Source organism: Sphaeramia orbicularis, chromosome 11 (assembly GCF_902148855.1).
Source record: "Sphaeramia orbicularis chromosome 11, fSphaOr1.1, whole genome shotgun sequence".
Lineage (NCBI taxonomy): Eukaryota > Metazoa > Chordata > Actinopteri > Kurtiformes > Apogonidae > Sphaeramia > Sphaeramia orbicularis.
The window spans coordinates 914,031-935,740 of record NC_043967.1 but is presented as its reverse complement, the minus strand read 5'-3'; the positions used below and the strand labels follow the sequence as shown (position 1 = coordinate 935,740).

Sequence of the window (21,710 nt, the reverse complement as noted above, 5' to 3'; positions counted from 1 at the left end):
ATTGCTTGAGGGAAATAAATCAATTTCGTATCAATCCAACATTGACGAAGATGAAAACGAAGGGAATTTTATCCATAATTTTTATCCGTTTTGGTTAGTTTTGTAAACACACAATACAGTTTTAGTTATCGTTTTTTTTCTTTTAATTATAGTTTTTATTTATTTCAGTTAACGAAAATGTTTTTATGATTCTAGTTTTCATCATTTCATTAGTTTTCATTAATGATGATAACCTTGCTTCCTTCCTTCCATCCTTACCATCACTGTCCTTCAGGCGGAACTATGACTCGGACTGCAGCGACGGTGAGGAGGACTTCTACTACACAGAGATCAAGCTCAACACAGACTCTGTGGCTGACGGCTTGAGCAGCCTGTCCCCTGCGTCGCCCTCCGTTCTCTCCCCACCTCCGCCTCTCCCTTCTCCTTTGCCGTCCCTCAATCAGCCGTCAGACTCCCACAGACCCCAGCAGGGCTCAGACGTCAAGGAGCCTCACGCTGGGGGTACCACCCCTCTCAGCCGCTCGGCGCCCAGCGCTCTCTACCTCATCCATACGGACCACGCCTACCAGGTACACACGCTGATCAGTCACCAACACCAGCGGACTGACTATTGCCCCGTTTCCACTACGTGGTATCAGCTGGACTCGACTCGACTCGGCCTTTTTGTGTTTCCATTATGAAAAAGGACCTGGAATCTGGTACCCGGTACTAGTGTTTTTGGTATCACCTCCGCCGAGGTTCCAGGACTGGGGATTCACATCTCAGTTCTCCCCTTATAAAACTCTACAGAACAAAGAACGTTGAGGCTAAACAGTCAGCTGAGTTCTGATGAATGGCTATGACCAGTCCCAAGCTCTGGTGTGAGAATCAGTATAATGGTTCAGAGACACCATTTGACTCCAAAATAGAGGCTTTAGGTAGTTGATCAGATGCAAGCAGGTTTATCTGAGCGCCAGGAGCCTCAGCTTCAGAAAGGGTCGACGCATGATCAAAAAACTGAAAGGAATCAGGACACAGGATCAAATTCTTATTTCAAACCTAACTTTGCAAAAACGATGTAAAGAACATATCACCACAGAGGAAAAAAAAAAGAAATTTATGTTGCATACAATATTAGTAATATTCTTAATTTTCACACTCTTATTTGAAAGCTGAAAGTACTCCAGTTTAAACCAGTGCTTCCCATCCTTTTTTGACTCATGACCCCATTTTGACATCACAAATTTCTGGCGACCCCAGACATTCAAAACGGAGACTTTTTTTTTGCTAAGATTAATTTGTTTTTGATCATGTAATAGTTAGCTATACTATGTTGCAAATAAATGTTAATTTTACACAACATTTAGTCTATATAATGTCGATTATTGTGGACAGAGGCAGTAAAGGTTGAAAAACACTGGTTTAAACCAAAGCAGAGAGAGTAACACTTAAAACCTGTGGAAAAAAAAAGAAAGAAAAAATAAACTCACTGGAAGCCAACTGCAAAAGCCAGAGTTGTTCCATATAATTTGCTTCATTTAGATTGAGTAAATCCAACCAATGTGACCTCTGACCTTTGCCCTCAGGCCACAGCTCCTGTGTCCATCCCGTCCAGCAGCAGTAACTCTAACGGCTCTGCATCCACCAGCTTCACTCCCACCAACAGCTCTAGCTTTAGCATCTCCTGGCAGTCACCGCCCGTCACTTTCACCGGGAACACGGTAAGGCGCCCTTTATGTGATCACTATTATTATTATTATTATTATTATTATTATTATTATTATTATTATTATTACTCAGTCAAATTCCAGCCCCTCACCCCACTTTTTGTCCACATTGTCCAGGTGTCTCCCAGTAAAAGCCAGGGCTTTGGTGAACAGCGCTCCCAGACCATCGCCGTCCTCTCATCCCCTCCCAGAGCCACCACTGCCCTCAGGTACAAACGCCATGGAACGCCTTAAAGGTCCAGTGTGTGAGATTTAGGAATATTAAATTAATGATTATGGTTTCATCAGTCTGTACAGATGGAGTACGTCACATTCATTTGATAGAAAATGTCATCCAGGGCATTACTGCCTCCGACTACACCCCCTCTGTTTTGTATTCAGTTGTTTCCAGTCTACAACTTCACCACTAGATGTCACTCATTATCACACACTGAACCTTTAATTATGTTGCGTTTGTTAACTCACAATATTAGCAAACAAACGTTTTGACGCCTCCAGTCTGTACGGTTATGAGGAATATCGAAAAGATGGATAATACTCTACTTTGAGAAACTTCTAGAAGAAATGTCTATTTTCTGAATGCTGCATATGCATAGTGTTTGCTTCACAGGTTGTCATCCATGGCTATTTTAAACCAACTGCATTTTAACAAGAAACCCCTGCAGAGACCAGAGAGGCATGGTGCTCATCTTATTTTGTCCCCAGTTTTTCATACATTTATATAATATTCTTTTCCATATTGATCAATATCACTGTATCACAATAAACAGTTTGATAATCATGCCAACTGGAACAGTCCCATAATTATGGATAAAAGCTGAAGACTCAAAGTTCACTGGCTAAATCCTCTCAGTATGATGACGTGTGGGTTTATGTAAAGAAAAATAAGGGGAAAAAAATAGAAGTTGTTATAATGTTTGGGGCTGTTTGAGCATAGATTATAAATTAGATTTCAAAGATAGTATAGATAAATAGACTTCATGAGGTGTACTTGAATGCATCATTTCGTGTATGGATATGCTTATGGTAACTTTCAAATGGATGGGACATTTCAGACTGAATGCATTCCCTTTGGCGTCTATGTGGGTTCAGCGTAGACACTCACCACAGGATGATCACAAGCACTTTGTACATGAGACCAGAAAACACTACAATTTTTTGTAACATTTTGACATTCTTTTATATTTATGTATATATATATATATTAGGCCTGTAACGGTACACAAAATTTTTGGTTCGGTATGTTTGCGGGTTTTGAAAGCCACGGTTTGTTTTTTTTTTTTTTTTTTTTTTTTTATTTTGTTTTTTTTTGTCGGTTCGGTACGGTAAGAAAGACAACCCTTCAAAATGTTTTTAATGCATTTCTGAATTTTTGAACATTTTCCCCCCAATTTTTGGAGACAATAGAGTATAGAAAAAAACAGGAATAATATAATTCTGCTGCTATAAATCAAATAGAAAATAAAATAAATATAATATTACTAAATGTATTTTAAACATTAGTATTGGACTTTTCCCCGAAAGTTAGTTTCGAACAAACAACAAAAATCTAATCACAGTTCTGTCAGTTCACGTTCTGTAGAAAAATAACAACAAAAATATTCCACATGAAGTGCAACATTAAGAAGAGGGTAAACTGGTATTCTGTTGAAACAAACTGAAGAGGAACATTGACAACAGAATTAACTAAATTTATTTTAGGACAGAGAACAAACTGTTTAGGACACTGTGTGTATTTGTGTGTGTGTGTGTGTGTGTGTGTGTAGGGTGTGATTTGTCAAAAACACGGGGGATTGTTTTTATTTTTTATGTTTTTTTTTTTTTTTTGTCGGAGCTCGGGGGGCAGTTATATATCGGTCCGTAACTAATGCTGGCGTGAAACGAAAGTGAAACTTTACAGACTTTCAGTGTCCAACTCCTGGGTTCTAGTCCTCTGTTATACACCGTGCATGACAGACAGACAGACAGACAGACAGACAGACAGAGCGAGCTAGTGTAAGTGTTTCAGAACTAGCGTAGTTCATAGGCGGTAAACAACGTTCGTCTTATCAACATCTCTTTCACCTGACCCTGAACTGATCCGGACTGGACTGATGGTGGAGGGTCTTCAGTCTCTTCCTTCCAGGTTCACATCATATTTGCTGTTTTTTTTTAACTTGTGCAGATTTAAAGTTGTGCATTGAACAACATCTTTCATTCCTTTTTCTTTTTCTCAACATACTGTGCCGTTTGGGTACAGCTGTGTACCGAACCGAACAGGAGTGTACCGAGACGGTTCGGTTCGGTGTGTGGACCGTTCCAGGCCTAATATAAAATTACTTGACTCCTTTGGTACTATAGTGTGCATTTTCCTGAGACAGAACTAAACTGAAGGAGTTTGATTGTGTGTGTTGTTGTCCTCCAGTCGGAAAGTGCGTGGTGAGGGGAAGAAGTGCCGGAAAGTGTATGGGATGGAGAACCGTGACATGTGGTGCACTGCCTGCCGCTGGAAAAAGGCCTGCCAGAGATTCACCGACTGAGCATCCATACGTTCAAAAGAGCACCATGACAACAAGGAGCTGCTCTCTTTCTCATCCAACAAAGGGGGAGGGACATCCAGTTTTTTTCTTTTTTTGCATGCTTTTTGGTTTTCTTCAGCTCAGAATTACAAAACTGTCCATCCAGTTCTGGATCCACCCACTCCGTTGTCTCCTCACCCCTCAGCTCCACTGAACCAAACCTTTCCAGCCGTAAGCAGATCCTGAAGCATGGTGTGGTCAGCTTTTACAGTGCCGTCCAGGATTCCCAGTACTGCCTCGCCATTCCCATCAGTCCCAGTTTTGGGAAACCGCAGTGCAGCTAAACAGTGTAAAGTAAAAGTAGATCAAAGAGTTTTGCAGTTTTTTTTTTTTTAAATATATAAATATATATATGTATATATGTTGGGTTCAGCGTTACATCTTTCTATGTTTTTTAAAGCTCTGGTTTTTAAATGGAAAGTCTGTCAAAGAAAGGGTCTACAAAAGGCCAAAAGTTCATTATTTTTTTCTTTTATTCTGAAGAAGAGTAGGCCTTTGAAGAGCTTTGTAAAAACAATGGAGGTAAAGTTTGGAGTTTTTGTTCTTCCTTCGACCTGTTCATCTCCTGTTTTCTTTCTGGACTTTCTGAGGAGATCTTTTATTACCAACATCACAGCCTCTCTCCCCTGTTCTTCATCCTGACAGCCCCCCGAGGGCAACGGACAGCAGAGCCTGGGTAAAGGCTGGATACAGCGAGAAAGAGAGAGATAGAAAGACACACACACACACACACACACACACACACACAAGGGGAATGATCAATGCAAAAAAAGATCCACTTTCCAGTCAGGGAATGCAGATGGACTATGACAGTGATGGTGTTCACTTCACACACACACAACTTCAAGTATTACCACACAATCGCAACAGAAGACAGCAACTGTTTTGTATGCCACTTTTTTATCCAGTTGATTCATTTTGTTTTATCAGGGATGTGATAAAGAAAGCAAAACCAGCAGCTCAGACTTGGGGTTACACTGCACACAGCACTATCTCAATAGTTTCCTCTCCTTTCATTATACATGACAACTTTTCAACCAAAAACTCATTTATCTCCTTTATGTTTTTGGTTTTTGTTAAGGTGCCATGTTTACTGTTCAGATGTTTCCCCCCCTCAAAACCCAGACTGTGTATGTATCTCCTGCTACAGAATAACCTTCCTGACAGCACTGGAAGTGTGAAGTCAGCAGCAGCAGCAGCAGCAGCAAGGCCATAAAAAGAGAAGCATCTTTCACCACATGCAGAGATACAGATTGCCCTCCTCTTCAACCATCTTTGTAAACTTTTCCCAAAGGGAAACGTAACTTTGTGTTTACCACAGAGGTGCATCTTGATGATCTGCAAGCCAAAATGGGGGAAGACTTAAAACCAAAAGTGAAGCACTTGCACTGTATGTGGGAAAGCAAGCACTTGGTCCACTCTTCAAAGTCTGTGGTTACTGAGCTGAAAGTCTCCACCACACCTTCTTTATTTCCACACTTAAGAGGGAGGAATAATAAGAGATTGGACCATCCAGACTTGAGTACTTCACTGTTTTTTTTCTGAATTCTTATTTACTCCAAGAGTTTTAAGAGAAGGTTCGGGAAGAGAAATTGTGAGCAGTTGATTGGGTCCCTCTTTTGTTGTACTGTACACTTCATTCACTGGACAACATGTACAGTAACACATGGTTGTCAAGTGGGTGAAGAGGGTCTGTGTTAGCTGTGGCTTTGCTTTGTCTTTCCACTCTCATGTGGGGTCAGTTACAATGCAGCAGTTACATGTATCTGATTTAAATATGTGGGTTTGGATTGAAGGAAGCAGATTAAATGAGGCCTAACTAGTTTACATATGCTCACTCTGTACTCGTATAGATGGACCAATAGTTTTATCAGTCGGCTGCATTCAGCTTCATTAAGGTGTACTAAAAGTGATGAAAATGTCCTTTGTTCAAGTTAAGACCAATATATCTCCCAGCTACATTGTTGTTGCATTCTGTCTGCATTGTCATGTTTAATAATCTTAATTTTTTCTCCACATAGTGGCTCATTTGACATTTATTCTAAACCAACACCAGCTGATAAACTTCCACACCCACCCATTTAATCTACAGTACTTCTGCCCCTACTTTATTTTTGCTCAGCTGTATCTATTTATATATATATATAGTTCTTGTATGTTCCATGTTTATGACTTTGGTCATTATTTCATCTTCCACGTGTTGTATGAGACAGGTTTTACATTTGTTTGAGGAAATAATAATGTTCAGCCTTTTTCAGGCTGCTTTTGTTTTGACAATAGAGATAGCCTTAAAGTCACTCTTTTGGAAATCGCCGTGCTTCTTCTACACTGATACTTTGGTCTGAAATATTTAGAGGATCTCAAAACTGATTTGCCATTGTATCATGTGAACGTATTGTTTAAAAAAAATTAGACAAATCTATATATACAGAAAGGAAAAAACAGGCTTGAATTTAAATTCAGAACCTAAAGTACTTTGATTTGGTTGTTTTTCTATTTTTCTTCATATATATAAAATTTACTGTTATTGGCTTTTGTTTTCATGTTCTGCTGAAGGAAGTGTGGTTGTACCCATAGGAGGCAGCAGCTCAGGCCTTCTGTTCCCAGGTTCCCAGCTTGTTCTGCTCTTTTCAGTCAGTGTAATCTGCATGCTTCTGCCTACAGCTCCTTCACGTCCCGCTCCCCACTGCTGCCGCTGCTTAGTGAGTTTGTTCACAAAACACAGTTGATTAAAACCTTTATCTCATTTCCAGTTCTCCTCTCAGTGTCATTGAGGCCCACTTGCAATTAGTTTGATTGACATCTTTGTGTTTTTGTGGCCGTGTGTGTGAACGTGAAGGAATCCCCCCTCAGGCAAAGCATGCAGGCTACCACTGAAGCACAGCTCTCTGCACCCCCCCCATCCCCCCTCCCCTCTGTGCATTGCTTTGACTCTTTCAGTGGAGTTGCACACCTTCATCAGACGGCCTGCGGCGTCTGACCCTCCTGTCACTGCATGTGCAGGTCGAGTCCGCTGTGAGGCGTCTGACAAAGCAACATGTGTGGGTTAAAGGATGGGGTTTTGAAAATGTGACTGATACTGTTTTTTTTTGTTTGTTTTTTATTCCTTTAAGAATTCCATGCACTTCCCACTGCCCTTTGTCCATTGTGGTGCTCCGTGTATGTGGTTGAACTGTCTCCTCCATTAGTGATCGGGAAACAAATTGCAGTCCCCAGCAGGATTGAATTTGGTACCACAATAAGAGTACCCTTATAAATGACAATTATTTTCAAGGTTTTCACTGAGGTTGAGAACTTTTTTTTATTAGTAAACACTTAAAAAGCAGTTTTCATGCATAAATTCAGGCTCACTATATTGCCAAATTATTTCTGTTCAATCTCAGATCTTGTTGGTTGTTTATCTTAGGGATCTCAGCTTCAAAATGAAGCCAAAGTGGAAGTATCTTGAAGTTGTAATACTGCTGACTTCCACTATAGGCTGCTCACAGAAAGACTAACAGATTCATGATACTTAGGTTAGGATGGGGGTTTTACAGATCTGATGAAAAATTGGTGTGGAAAGTCTCCCGCAGCTTTAAACATCAGTTCATTTCTCTTGTATTTGGGCCTCTGCGAGGGGTCTGGTCCATGTATAATTTTTTCTCCATTAATCAGATCTCAGGGCAAATAGAGGTCTAGGTGTCTGCTGAGTCAGACTTTGATTGACAGATTTGTGTGACAGCTTTGCTCGTCTGTCAAGCCGTTTATTTAATAAATGATAGATTTTCCCGACGGGCCGTGCCGCTGTAGTTGTGGTCAGTAGGTACCTCTACTAAGACTGTAAAAGTGCTCCATGAAGTATACTGTTTACTGAGTCAGTAAGCTAGTATTAAGTATTAGCTCACCTCTGATCCCGCCGGCCTCCTGTGGTTCCACCCCTTTTGTCCAATTATGGTCACTTCCAGCTCCAGAAGGCCAGGAAGGAAGAAGTCAGTTAATTTGATGCTCAGTGAAACAGCAGGAGATTAAAGTATATTTGGTTAAATGTTGGTAACTAATTAGTAGATGTTAGACAAAGCTGACAGGTCTAAATGCTGCGAATGGAGACAAACGAGGTTGAGTAACCGATGAGATCTGAGGCTGAACAGGAAATGTTATGGGACTTCTATTTGGCAACTAACTGGTACCTCGTAAATGTGTTATAACAGCTGATAAATGATTAATCAGGTTTCCATCTTGATTGATGTTTTTGTTTTTTTTTATCCTTTATGAGGTTATTCTTAATGTAAAATGGTACCCTGCCTGGACATCTAAAGTGGTAGTGACTCCAGGCAGCTGTTATTCAAAGAAGCTCTCTCTGGATGCTTATTCTAGGTCAGTGTTCACAAATGACTAAGAAGGAATTTGGCCAAAGTAAAATAAGCTCATCTAAATTACCTCAAAAAGATATTGACGAGTGCTCAGCCCAGGTTGTTATTACTTTTTAAATGTTTTTTTTCATGCTCGTGCTGGTGCTGTGCCCTTGACAGGAGAGAAATGGAGGTGCTATATTCCCATGCTGTTTCTCCCTTTATGTCCTGTGATCATATTCAACTCCATTTTTGTACACGATGTTATGCTGTAGAACATGAAAATAAAAAACACCCTGCCTCAAGTTTAACAAGTGTCCCAACATGAGTGGGTCACCCCAAAAGCCTCTCTGTTCTCTCTCCCAATTCCTTTGAAAATGACTCTTTTCTATCAATTTGTGTGGTGTAGCCCTTAAAGAAAGAACAAAAAAAATCATACACTGCATCCATATTAAGTTTAGCATTTCCTTATTTGAAACAATCTGACCAAGCATGTTCAGTTAAAAGTCCATGTGGTTGTATGTTCAGAGGGTGCCATCAGTCTGTTTTTATCAGTTGGTTTTATTTGTTCAGTTGTGGAAGCGTCCTGCTTTCATGACTACTCATAGTGCATGGTCTGTCAATTTTCCATTTTCTCCATGCTTTGGAAATAACTCTTGGGCCACCAAAATTCAATGCAATGACCATTACACATCAATAATGTGATAAATTCATTAAAGTGGTTAAATAATTGAACAGTTTGTCATAGGCAGGGTAAAAACCAAACAAGAGCCAAATACATTCAGTGGATTATGTGTGAAGACATGAAATGTGCACATGTATGATTCAAAGTCATTTATAACTGAAAAGACAATTTGCACAAGGAAGAGGCAGAAAACCCATTTCACAACTATGTCACATTGGTTCAATAATTATTTCCAAACCTGTACATGTTGTAAAGACACAAAAAGTCCTGACCCTCCTGCTCAACATTCTTAAAAAGTTAGTAACACTTGAAGAGGTTTTGAACCACTAGCCTTGACATTGTACGTCTTCCCGTTCCCCAGGACTGTGGGGGTATTGGATCATTTGCATCCTGTTGAGTGAATCTGGCAGACAAAGAGGGATCATGACACTCATCATTTTACTCCCAAATTGACATGGTAATGATGCCAAACGCACCATATGGCATCCTCATCTCAATCTGATCATCTAACTTAACTCGCATTAGGGTGCGACTGAGCCTTGAGCTGTGCGACTTGGGGGAGCGAGGAGCTGAGCGGCACTCTGAAATGGGCAGCCATTAGAAACGTGTTCATGCACAAGGACTCAAAGTGGCATCAAAGAGCCACAATAGGCGGTCTTGTTGCTGTAGTGAGGGTGATATGAATACTTATGAGGACTTTTTTTTTTCTTTTCAGTGGAACATCAGTGGCTGGTCTAGCTTTTGTTCTCTGGTGTGTTTACCACCACCACCACCCACCCCCTCTTCTGCTGCCTATTAAAAGGCTGAGCATTCAGCCATGATTTATAAGCTGAATAGAACAAGATAGCGTTATTCTGCTTACAGAAAGGTATAAAAATCAAGTTTTGTGAGTTACGAGAGACCCTCAGTGTTCATGTCCTAACACAAACATACGCATTCATTGTATGTGGCTTCAACAGCAGTTCATGTGTTGACAGGTTTAGAAGCATTTCTGCTTTATGTACTTGATCCTCACCCAGATCAATATTTCATACATGACAAGACTTGTTTGTAACAAGAGGCTTATTATACCTTATATCATCCACATAGGCTATAGTAGGTCAATAAGTGCTCCAGTATATCCAGATGACGCTACAGTTCAGTATATCTCCACTCCAGTACAGTGTGTATCAGTATAGCCATGTAATATCCACAACTTTCAAATACACCAAACTTGTCATTTTTCTTTGCCCTGTGTAGGGTATGGGACAGTGAGCTCCAGAAGTTGAAGTCAAAGGGGTGGGTTGTGCCTTTAGACAGCCCCCCCCCCCCCCACCTCTGTGGCTACAGATTAGCCGGCCACCCACCCATAAAACAATGCAGACGCCCTATCAGCCCCACAGGCCTACAGACACCGCTCCACCATAGGCTGAAAGCAGGTAGTGCTGTGGGTGTGTGGAGTCAGAAAAAGTCATGTAAAAACAAAAAAGATTTTAATATAATTAGACATTCCAAATTGTATTTAAGAAATACAGAGATTGAACGTGCACAGTGGAGTACACTTGAGTAGTCATAGCATTGCCTTGCATGACCCTAAGAATAGGTTGAGTAGCAGTGTCCTTCCAAGTGTCAAGCTCCCACCAACCGTAGGGCTAGTTTCCATGGCAACCCCACTGACGGGCAGGTTGTGCATCTCTGCTCCTATCTGCTGCCAGTGCCAGGGCTGGGGGGCCGTGGTGTCAATAAAAAGAGGAAGAGCCTTCCCTCCCTCCTTCCTCCATTCAGGAATGTGGAGGAGGGGGTGGGGGTGGGGGGGTGAGAGGAGGAGAAATAGCTTCTGTAAACACTCACAGTACCTCTATAAAATGAATGAGTATAAAAAACAGAGGGGACTGTTTCCAGGAGTCACTTCATCCTCATTATTCTGGTTCTACTTGGAAGAATAGAAGTCCTGAATGTGCCTTGATGAGCGTAGAGTTTCTAGAGCGGCTGGTGTCAGCAGCGTCTGCGTCACAGTCCAGGTCTGGAAGCTCCGTGTGGAGGTGTGTTGCTGTGATTTGCAGGGCCACAGCAATGGTGATGGAATGTCTCTGGTGCTGGCTAGTCTGAGTTCTGCTTTCTATACTTCTAATTCAAAGATTTGTGATACAAAGAAATGTGTGAGTTGAGGCCCCTTTGGCCACTTCTTGGTTCTAGAACGATGTTACTGTAAAGGAACTTTCAAGGTCTAAGAGTGACTTTTCTACTCCTTGCTGTAACTTGTGAACTATTTTTTTTATCCAACCTTATAATGATACTGTGTTCTGATGTGCTGTTTTTCTCTCTCTCTTTTTTTTTTTTTTTTGTAAATGTCTGTTCTTTTACTTTTCTTTGTTTTCCCAAACATGACTCCTTTCTCCCTTTTGTATAAGGGCTCGTAGATAAAGTGTATGTCAGTGTTGAAGAATTGCTGTTGTGGTGCAATCTAGAAATGTTTGGGAAAGCAAGGAAGCCTCGTTTGGCAAAACAGCATGTGAAACAGTCAGTGAGATGATCCATTTTTAGAGCCGGAGCTGCGAAGTGGTTTCCACAGGAACCTGAACAAGCCTTGTTTGCTTTGTTTGCATGTGTGTGAAGGTGGATGAATAATAATTACCAAGCAGACAGAGGCCACGCTCAGCAGCCTCAATTCTTTCTTATTGGATCAGACCATTCAGAGGATTAATTGAATACAGACTTGCTGATTATTATTTCAGGGTATTTCTGCCACAGCTCCCTCACTTTTAATCTACCTGACTTGAATATGCAACACAGAGATGGGTGACCCGCCCTCTTCTGTCAACTGGATCATCTCATTGGCTGTTTTTTCCGTTCTAATTACAATCATGTAGACCTCAAGAACTCAATGACTGTCACACTGGATTTTTACACTTTTTCAAACAGTATATACTATATGCTCTGGTCTAACTGTATTTTTAATACTGCATGTGCATGCAAATAAGGAAAACTATGGAATACATGACTTTATATAAATGTGCTCTATTTGTGCTGTTGTGTCCATGACGTGGGTTGAGAGCAGGCAGAGTTGCCATCAACTTCTTTTATGTTCTTGAAACAATGAAATTGCACATTGTTGTTCGACTTCAGATTATAAGCGCACGAAAAAGAATTTCCCTGGATTGGCTTTACTAAATCCATACAAGAAAGCTGAATGTACCTGTGATTCCCTGTTGGACCTGAACTAATGTGTCACAGGCAGATCAGTGAAGATCTTTTCTGTCTGCTTCTGGTGGAGTCATGCACAATGCTGGTGGAAGACAGAGAGGGAAATTACAAAGATGGCTGAAAAAGGATCAGTTTTCAGTTGCTCTTCATCTTCCACCTGCATTTCTGACACTGGTTTAACCTGATACAACACACAGGGGCAGTTTCAGAAACATAATCATTTCCATCTGTGTGCAATCCAGTTGTTGGCTGAAATCACATGGGATTTGTTAAACACTAAGAGATGTTTGTGGTCATGTATTGCAAATGCTTCATGCAATATGATGCACCCTCTAATTGACTCATGTTAGCATAATTTCTGGAAGCGCACAACCACAAGACCACACTAGAAAATGACACAACTGCTTCCTAAAGGAGTCGGCAGCACTTAAGGGTTTCACAGATCCTACATTCATGTGGAAAGACGAGGCAGTGACTGCTCTCCACCCTGTGCTTGGTCAGTGCAGTATGTTGCGTTTTCTATCCTTTTAAAGCCTCTAAATGTAAATGTTCGATGTGTTTCCAAGCTGTAAACGAAATCGTACAGTAGATGCAACACCTCACCGTTCCTTCAGATCAATCCATGGACCATGGCGCCATAGGAGACAGAGCAGGGGTTTGGAATATAGACCTTAGCAGACAGGGCATGACGGTTTGGAGCTGGTTCCACGCTGAGATGTGAAGGTCAGGATGGAATTGTGTGAACAGTTAGTGTCTGAAGTATTGAGGAAGCTTGTTCATGTGTATGTGATGTTTGGATCAGTGGGGGCTGATAAGCTCAGAACGTCCAACAGGTTAGCAGTGACACAGCTTCGGCTAGGGTTGGATTTGAGCCTGGTGTAAGTGGGTGTGGGGTTGTTTCAGCCATGTTAAACGCACAAACTAATGCCTGTCTACACTAATACAGAGATCTAAACTAATATTGTCCTTGACCATTTTCATAAAAATACTGTCGTCGCCATTTTTGTTTCACACTACAACACCAAGACAGCTGTAAATTGGTATAAATATTCAGAAAAATATTATTTGTGCCAGACTTCAACCCTCAAAAGAGCAGAGCAGTTTTCTAGACCTTTGCCTCCCCTGTATTTATTCTGTTTTAAAATAATTTTCTATCAGCCAGCATCAGTTGTCTTTGTTTTAGAACGTGGGTTTTAGTTCAGGGGCCACATTCAGCCCAACTTGGTCTCAACTGGGCTGTACCAGTAAAACAATAGCATTGAAAAAAGTTAAATTATGCCACGAAAATGTTTCCATCTACATAGTATGCTTTTAAAAAATATGAATAACATGTACAACCACAAGCAACCCGAAATTTTGGTAGAAAAATAAGTGCAATTTCAACAACAGAATGATGATTTTTATGATTTACACATGTGCGTTGCAACTTACAGATCTGCAAAGGCACAGAACATTTAATAACAGGCAGAATATTGTTCAAATTGCTCTTCTCAAGACATTTCAGGTTTTACATATTTGTTCAGGTTCTTCACATTTTTTTTGTGGAAGGATAATTTGTAGATTTCAGCATTTTCATGTAAATGTATTGTTTTTACACTAACACAAAGAATACAATTTGGAGTTGTCATTATTTAATTATAGTATGATAATACAAGTTATTATACTCTTTTAGGACCAAACTGGGCTGTGGCCCCTGAACTAAAATGACTTTGACATCTATGATGTTAGTAACTTCAGTATTTTTGCATTTCCCCATTCGTCATCCCGTGGGCTGGATTGGACCCTTTGTTGGGCTAGTTTTGTCCCAGAGGCCGTATGTTTGACACCCCTACTGTAGAAGAACCCAAAGTTCCATCTGGTTCAAACATACATGTTTGCATAAATGATGGAGCTTTGTAATGTCCGAATAAGAGAAAGAGCAGATCAACTCCTCACTGATGTGATTCGAGGTTCACCAGTTATTTGACGTATTTGCATATGTTCAGTCTCAGCATTTGAGGGTTAAACTGCAGACACTGGGAATAATATTGGATGTTAAGGGTTTAGTCATGAAATTAAAGCTAAAAGATATAATCTGAAGTTACTTTGGGCTGTCATGGTGTATGTTTTATGTTATTTAGATTTCACTTCAACACCGGTCTATGTGTCCAACCATGCTGACCTGGACCTACTGCAGGTCAAACACACACTTGTACGCCTGTATTTGATGCTTCAGGTACAGGCTGCATCACACACACGTGTGCACTGGGCCCATTTGTCCTAGTCCGAGGGCAGATGTTTTCTTTGTGGTTCTGGGAGCGTATTGCAAAATGCACCTGCAAGACAGATGAACTGAGAGGAGCAAGTGTTGCAGTGGAAAGTAATCTGAAAAGTATGACTTCCCAGCTGGTCCTAGTCTTCCCCTTCATTTCTGACACAGTTTTACACAAATAGAACACAAGAAGATGAAACTGTGGGCATCACAAATAATAAACTAGTGACTTTAGTCTGTAATGACCAGTTCTAATCTTAAATTACCTTCAGTGTTGACTAATTATTAGGTGTATTTTAGCACAACACAGGTCCTTCTGTCTGTCTGTAAATGTGTCAGTGCTGACCTCCTTCTACTGGGGCTCAGGCACTGACTGTACACTTACATGATCTGTATTTGACATTCAGATCCAAGTTCATGATGCAAAGAAACAACAGATATAAAATGAGCTCTTACATGTCATTTGTACCTTACTCTTGGGTTATAACCCTAGAAGTGTAAATATTTGACACAATCTAAAATATATATCTTTAACCTCCTAGGACCCACTGTCCACATTTGTGGACAAGAGTTTCACAACTTTATACAAAAGAAAAGAAAAGAGAACTGTCCACCACAAAGGACATTCCATAAAAAATTTAAAAACTGCATCTGACAAAACTGTTGCATCAGGATGTTTCCGGTATAGGCGCTGATTTACTAAAAAACAAAAAGCGTGTACTTTGCTGACATGTCCTGGGTCTGAGGAGGGTAATCATGGCTTCAGTCTAACTCTACCCCTAAACCAGGGTTAGTCTGAGGCTGAGTGTGGCCCCTGGACTAAACTGAGTTTGACAGTCCTGCTCTAGTTTGTGTTTAACATGAGGCTGAACCACAGTCTAAACTACAGCAGCTTAAACATGGCTCACATGTGACCCGACATGTGTCAGAGGTGACCCGTTGGCCATGAGCTCCACCAGAGGAGGAGCTCCAGTACAGTAGGGGGCCCACGGGCCTCCTTCCCCTGGGCTTCAGTAGTAGTGTTGTGCTTTGTGTTCTGGAGGCTAGTGTGTTTTGTAGGATGAATGACCATGGTTGTCAGTCTGGACCAAAACAGTTAAGGGGGGGGGGGGGGGGGGGGGGGGGGGGGGGGGGGGTTGCCTGATGTAGGAAACTAGGACAGACAGTGTTGGGAGCTGTTTCCTAACTGGTGAGGCTTTTCTCTTTGTTATGTGTGAAGTTACTGCAGCATTTCTATCAGTCTGCATCATTTATCAAACAGAGTTTTATTAAGGAAGCATCTGAATATGCAACTCAGTATCTCAGCTGGTAAATTGTTGTATTTTTTTTAAGTAAATCTCAGACCTTTCGGGCAGGGCTTCACTCTGTACGCTCATGCATAAACTGAAACGACACAACCCCAGACCCCCCCACGCACCCAGTGGTGTTATGAACTGGGTTAGATCATGTCACAGGGGTGATCCGTCTCCCCTGCTGCTCAACATATGTCCACGTGGCTTCGGGTCTCGTACTCCGATGAGATGCGAAGCGCTTGGCGGTGGAAGCCGCTCACATCTCACCGGGCCAAAAACGCACGGCTCCCCCTGTGCCCATGAGTTGTTAGCATCCCTGTGTGTACGGTGAGATGATGAAGTGTGTGTTTGCAATGGCCCGCCTGAGGTCCGTCCCATCTGCCCAATGTAGCATTTACACCACCTCCTGTTTATCTGTGTGTTTGTGAGAGGAAAAGTGTGAGCACAAAAGCTTCGTACTGAGTGGATGTGTTTGCTTCTCCTCCCTATAAAGCCATCCCCACAGCCATAAATACTCACTTTTCAATGTGCAAGCTGTCATACCTCACACACGATCCACCACGACACTGATACAGCATAATAAACCCTTCCCCTGCTGCTTTTCACACCGACCAGAAGCAGCTCAACCCCCCATTATCGTAAACACAGAGCTTTGCCGTCCATCAGCTCAAGATGGATTCCAAGGAACCAGAAGCAAGTTAATTTCACATGTTAATGATGCTAACCAGGAGGATAGGCTCCAGTTCTATCTGCTTTAAACTCATTGACATTTTACAGCACAGGTGTCAAACATGTGGCCAGGGGCCCAAATCCGGCCCACCAAAGGGTCCAGTCCGGCCCTGGGGAGGAATTTGTGAATTGCAAAAATTACACTAAGATATTAACGATCCTTTTAGTTCAGGTTCCACATTCTGACCAATTCAATCTAAAGTGGGTCAGACCAGTCAAATACTATCATAAGAACATATAAATAATGACAACTCCAAATTTTTCTCTTTGTAAATGTAAATATTTTCATTTTCACACTAAAACAAAGTAGAATTTCATAAATATAAATGTGAATAACCTGCACAAATAAGAACAACCTGAAATGTCTAAAGAGAAGTAAGTACAATTATACCAATATTCTGCCTGATATTACAGGGTGGGGAAGCAAAATGTACAACATTTTGAGGCAGGGATTGAAAGACAGTGTATGACCAATTATTTTATTGAAAGTCATGAGAATTTATTTGCCACAAGAAAATGTCCATAATAGAAAATGTTTTTATTCTATGTGTCCTCCTTCTTTCTCAATAACTGCCTTCACACGCTTCCTGAAACTTGTGCAAATGTTCCTCAAATATTGGGGTGACAACTTCTCCCATTCTTCTTTAATAGTATCTTCCAGACTTTCTGGTAATAGTTTTGCTCATAGTCATTCTCTTCTTTCCATTAGAAACAGTCTTTATGGACACTCCAACTATTTTTGAAATCTCCTTTGGTGTGATGAGTGCATTCAGCAAATCACACACTCTTTGACGTTTGCTTTCCTGATTACTCATATGGGCAAAAGTTTCTGAAAAGGTATGGATAATAGTGTTAGGTATGATTATGACATCAGTACATGTTTGGGTTCAAAACAACTGACGTAGTGTCTGCTGAGAAAAAACAACTAAATGTTCATTGTACATTTTGCTTCCCCACCCTGTAAATGTTTTGTGTTTGTAGATCCACTGTGATCTGAAAGTTCTAATGTACATGTGTAAATGATAAATTGAGGCAGAATATTGTTAAAATTACACTTATTTTTTCAGTTTGTTCATGTTATTCAAATCTTTTGAAAGGGTAGTTTGCAAATGTAAACCTGTTCATCATGTAAATTTACTTTTTCGCTCTAAAACATAGAGAAAAGTTGGGAGTTGACATTATTTATATATTATTCTATTATTATTTTACTGGTTCGGCCCACTGCAGATCAAATTTAGTTGAATGTGGATCTGAATTAAAATGAGTTTGACACTCCTGTTTTATAAGATGTAATAACTGGAATGGCTGCTGCCCTCCAGACTGTGCACTTGAGAAAAGAGTTCCAATTCAGGGCGTTTTTAGTGGGAAGCGCCGGTAAAAGTCGAGTTCACACAAGATGTTTGTATGTTTTTAGTGCAGCACTGGGAGCTGCTTGTACATATGAGTCCGTGAATAATTGATGAAGGTGATGAAAAGCGTGTACGTGTACACATCTGTGACCTTAGCTGATAGGAATCAGTGGCTTTCATGAAATGAGAGGCTTTCCTTCACTGTGAGCTGCAGGTGGGGGAGGAGTGGAGTGGACGGCAGGGAAGAAAAAAGGCACTAATATGGATTGTTTTATATGAGTGATAGATTATAACTTTTCACATGTGAAAAACCTGGAGACATTTCAATGTAGCTCTGAGATTTGCTGTTAGTCTGTGCAGTGGAAGGTCAGCGGTGGCAGGGTGAACCCATTCAATCAGCTGTTTTCCACCTGTTGTCCTCCTTTGCAAAAACACTGAAGGGACTTCAACATTTTGGGAAATAAGCTGATCTGAGTTTGAAAACAGTCACTACATGCTGTTTAACCTGCATGATACAAATACGAAGCTACAGCAGAGCACACGGGCCGGCAACTTTAACTATCTGAAAAGCAGAAGAAACAGTCTGGACCCACAAAAAACATCTGACCACTGTCAAGGTCCAGTGTATAAGATTGAGGGCATTTAGAAATGTGATTATATCAAATTCATTATTAAGAGTTTATTTATGTGTAATAACATGAAAATATCCACTGTAGACATGAAGCAGTGTATGTGCTCCATCTGGATTGGAAATTTATTCCACATGTACAAAAAACCTGTTCCTGTCACCAGTTTAGAGTCATTTATGGTGGTTTCTGAAATTTAAAGACGACAGTAAAAGCAATGAATATAAATGTTACAATTCGTTTTAGCAGTCATGAATTTTTTTTTTTTTTAGATTTACAGTCAAATCAAATAATGCTATTAGTTTGTCTGTTCAGTCAAACTGATCAGAAATTACAAAAAAGCCAAAGTTAGTTTAAAGACTGGACAGATCTGTCTGTGTCTAGCCCTTTCATGCATAGTGGTCAGTCCAGTGGTCAGTCCAGTGGTCAGTTCTTCAGCTGTTCTCTTGTATATTCATGGGTTCTGTTGTTTCAGTTCCATATCAGCCAACACAGTGGACACTCATGCATCATCACCAACACTGACATTCAGACCATTACTGTAACTGTACTGTTCTGCAGAAACCTGATCTACACAAACATGTTTGAGTGGAAATCAATTGCTAATTGTTACTAGATTGTAATTAACAGTTTTGTTAAGCAAAACAGTTTTTGTTTTTTTGTTGTTTTTTTTTGCATATTATTTCCATGAAGTGAGTAATAACTAGTATTAGAGTATGTTAAAATGTGAGAAAACATCAGATTAGCTGCATTAAAATGTTTTTCTTTCATAGTTTTCACACAGTAGATCACTTTCTGATGATGGTTTTAAATACATGTTTCTTTGCTTCAGAAATTAAATGCATGGTGTCCAGCTAAATGGCCATTTTTGTAATTCCATGAAAAATAGGTTCATAAAAAAATTTCAACTGCATTGGGTTTTTTTTTTTTAATGCCTGAAGAGGAATGAAAACACTCAAGAAAAGAAAATATTGGCTAAGGTTCTCATAATTCATGCATGAAAGGGCTAGATCTGAGTGGAGAAAACATTTGTAACTCAAACTCGAGTTTATTTAATTAATTTAACTGATATTCTTTTTCATTAGTTCCATATAGGTTTTAGACACACTTTACAAAAGAAAAAAGTGTATTTATTCAATAAGAATTTATTAGTCTTGCATCTCATCGCTATTAAAAACAAACATAACATTCATTTCATTAGTTCTAGAATACATTTTATTTGGATGTACTGGTGAAAGGAACTAGTTTTGTGCAGACTTCGTCATGACAAGGTGTTAACAGAGGCGACAGGTCACCATTCATCAAATGCAGACCATGTTCCCGTGTTCTACAGTTGGTTTAGGACTGCCTAACCCAGTGGACTTCCTCTTCTTTTTGTTTGTTTGGTTTTTTTCATGTTTACATCAGGTGTCATCCAGTGTTAAGGTGTTCTACTGTCACCTGCCGTTGACTAAAAAGCTCAGGGTGGACAGAACAAAGTGTCTCTACCAGGAATATGTGTCCACTGCAGCTGAAGGTGGAGGATTATTCAGACTTCACCACTAGATGCCACTAAATATAGCTCACTGATCCTTTAAATCAGGGCTGTCAAACTCATTTTAGTTCAGTTCCACATTCAGCCCAATCTGATCTGCAGTGGGCCGGACCAGTCAAATAAGAACAGTGAAAAAAGTACAATTACACTATGATAATGTTTATATCGACATCGTTTCCTTAAAAATCTGAATGTGAACAGTTTGAAATGTCTTAAGAAAAACAGGTGCAATTTGAACAATAATCTGCCTCAGTTTATCAGTTTATCATTTACACATGTGCATTACGACTTACATTACAATTACAAATCCACAAAACATTGAAAAAATTGCATTTACTTTTCTCAAGACATTTCACCTTGTTCATATTTCTTCAAGTTATTCACATTTTTTGTAAAAGGATAGTTTGTTAATGTAAACATTTTCATGTAATTGTACTTTTTTTTTTTTTTTTTTACACTAAAACAAAGATAAAATCTGCAATTGTCATTATTTATAGGTTATTATGACAGTATTTTTCTGGTCTGACCCAACTGAGATCTAATTGGTTTATATGTGTATGTATTGAACCTGAATTAAATTATTTTGACACCATTAATTGTTAATATCTTCAGGGTAATTTTTGCATTTCACAAATTCATCCCAAGGGCCGGGCTGGAGCCTTTGTGGGCCGGATTTGGCCCCTGGGGCACATGTTTGACACCTGTGATTTAAATGCACAATTACCACAATTTTTTTTTTTTTCCCTTTTCTTCATTTAACTATTAACTGATAATCAGTCAACAGTAAAAAAAAAAAAATCCTTTGGATGAAAAACACATTTAAAAAACCAAAAACAAAACACATTCCCTGTTGTTTTCATGTCATGTCTTCGCACGGTGGGTTACCTACCCCTTAGTCCACAGGTGTCAAACAGGTGGTCCAGGGGCCAAATCCGGCCCACCAAAGGGTCCAGTCCGGCCCTGGGATGAATTTGTGAAATGCAAAAATTACACTAAGATATGAACAATCCTTTTAGTTCAGGTTCCACATTCAGAACAATTCAATCTAAAGTGGGTCAGACCAGTCAAATACTATCATAATAACATAAAAATAATGACAACTCCACATTTTTCTCTTTGTAAATGTAAATATTTTCATGTATTTACACAAAAACAATGTATAATTTCATTAAAAAAAAAAAAAAAAAAAAAAAAATATATATATATATATATATATATATATATATATATATATATATATATATGAATAACCTGAACAAATATGAACAACCTGAAATGTCTTAAGAGAAGTCTGTGGAATTGTATCAATATTCTGTCTGTTATTAAATGTTTTGTGTGTTTGTAGATCCACTGTGATCTGTCAGTTCTAATGTACATGTGTAAATGATAAACTGAGGCAGAATATTGTTAAAATTACACTTATTTTTTCGGTTTGTTCATGTTATTCACATCTTTTGAAAGGATAGTTT

At 39.8% G+C, this 21,710-nt stretch overlaps 1 protein-coding gene across 2 annotated transcripts in view; it reads left to right on the top strand.

Moving 5' to 3' along the window:
- Nucleotides 1-10,747, top strand: part of znf704 (zinc finger protein 704) — a 127,739-nt gene extending 116,992 nt beyond the window's left edge. For both annotated transcript variants that reach the window (XM_030146585.1, XM_030146586.1), the window contains exons 6-9: nt 275-569; nt 1,566-1,700; nt 1,824-1,915; nt 4,111-10,747. In XM_030146585.1, coding sequence (XP_030002445.1) covers nt 275-569; nt 1,566-1,700; nt 1,824-1,915; nt 4,111-4,225 — 637 coding nt within the window. In that variant the 3' untranslated portion in view covers nt 4,226-10,747. The remainder of the gene's footprint in view (nt 1-274; nt 570-1,565; nt 1,701-1,823; nt 1,916-4,110) is intronic.
- Nucleotides 10,748-21,710: the final 10,963 nt, after the last annotated feature.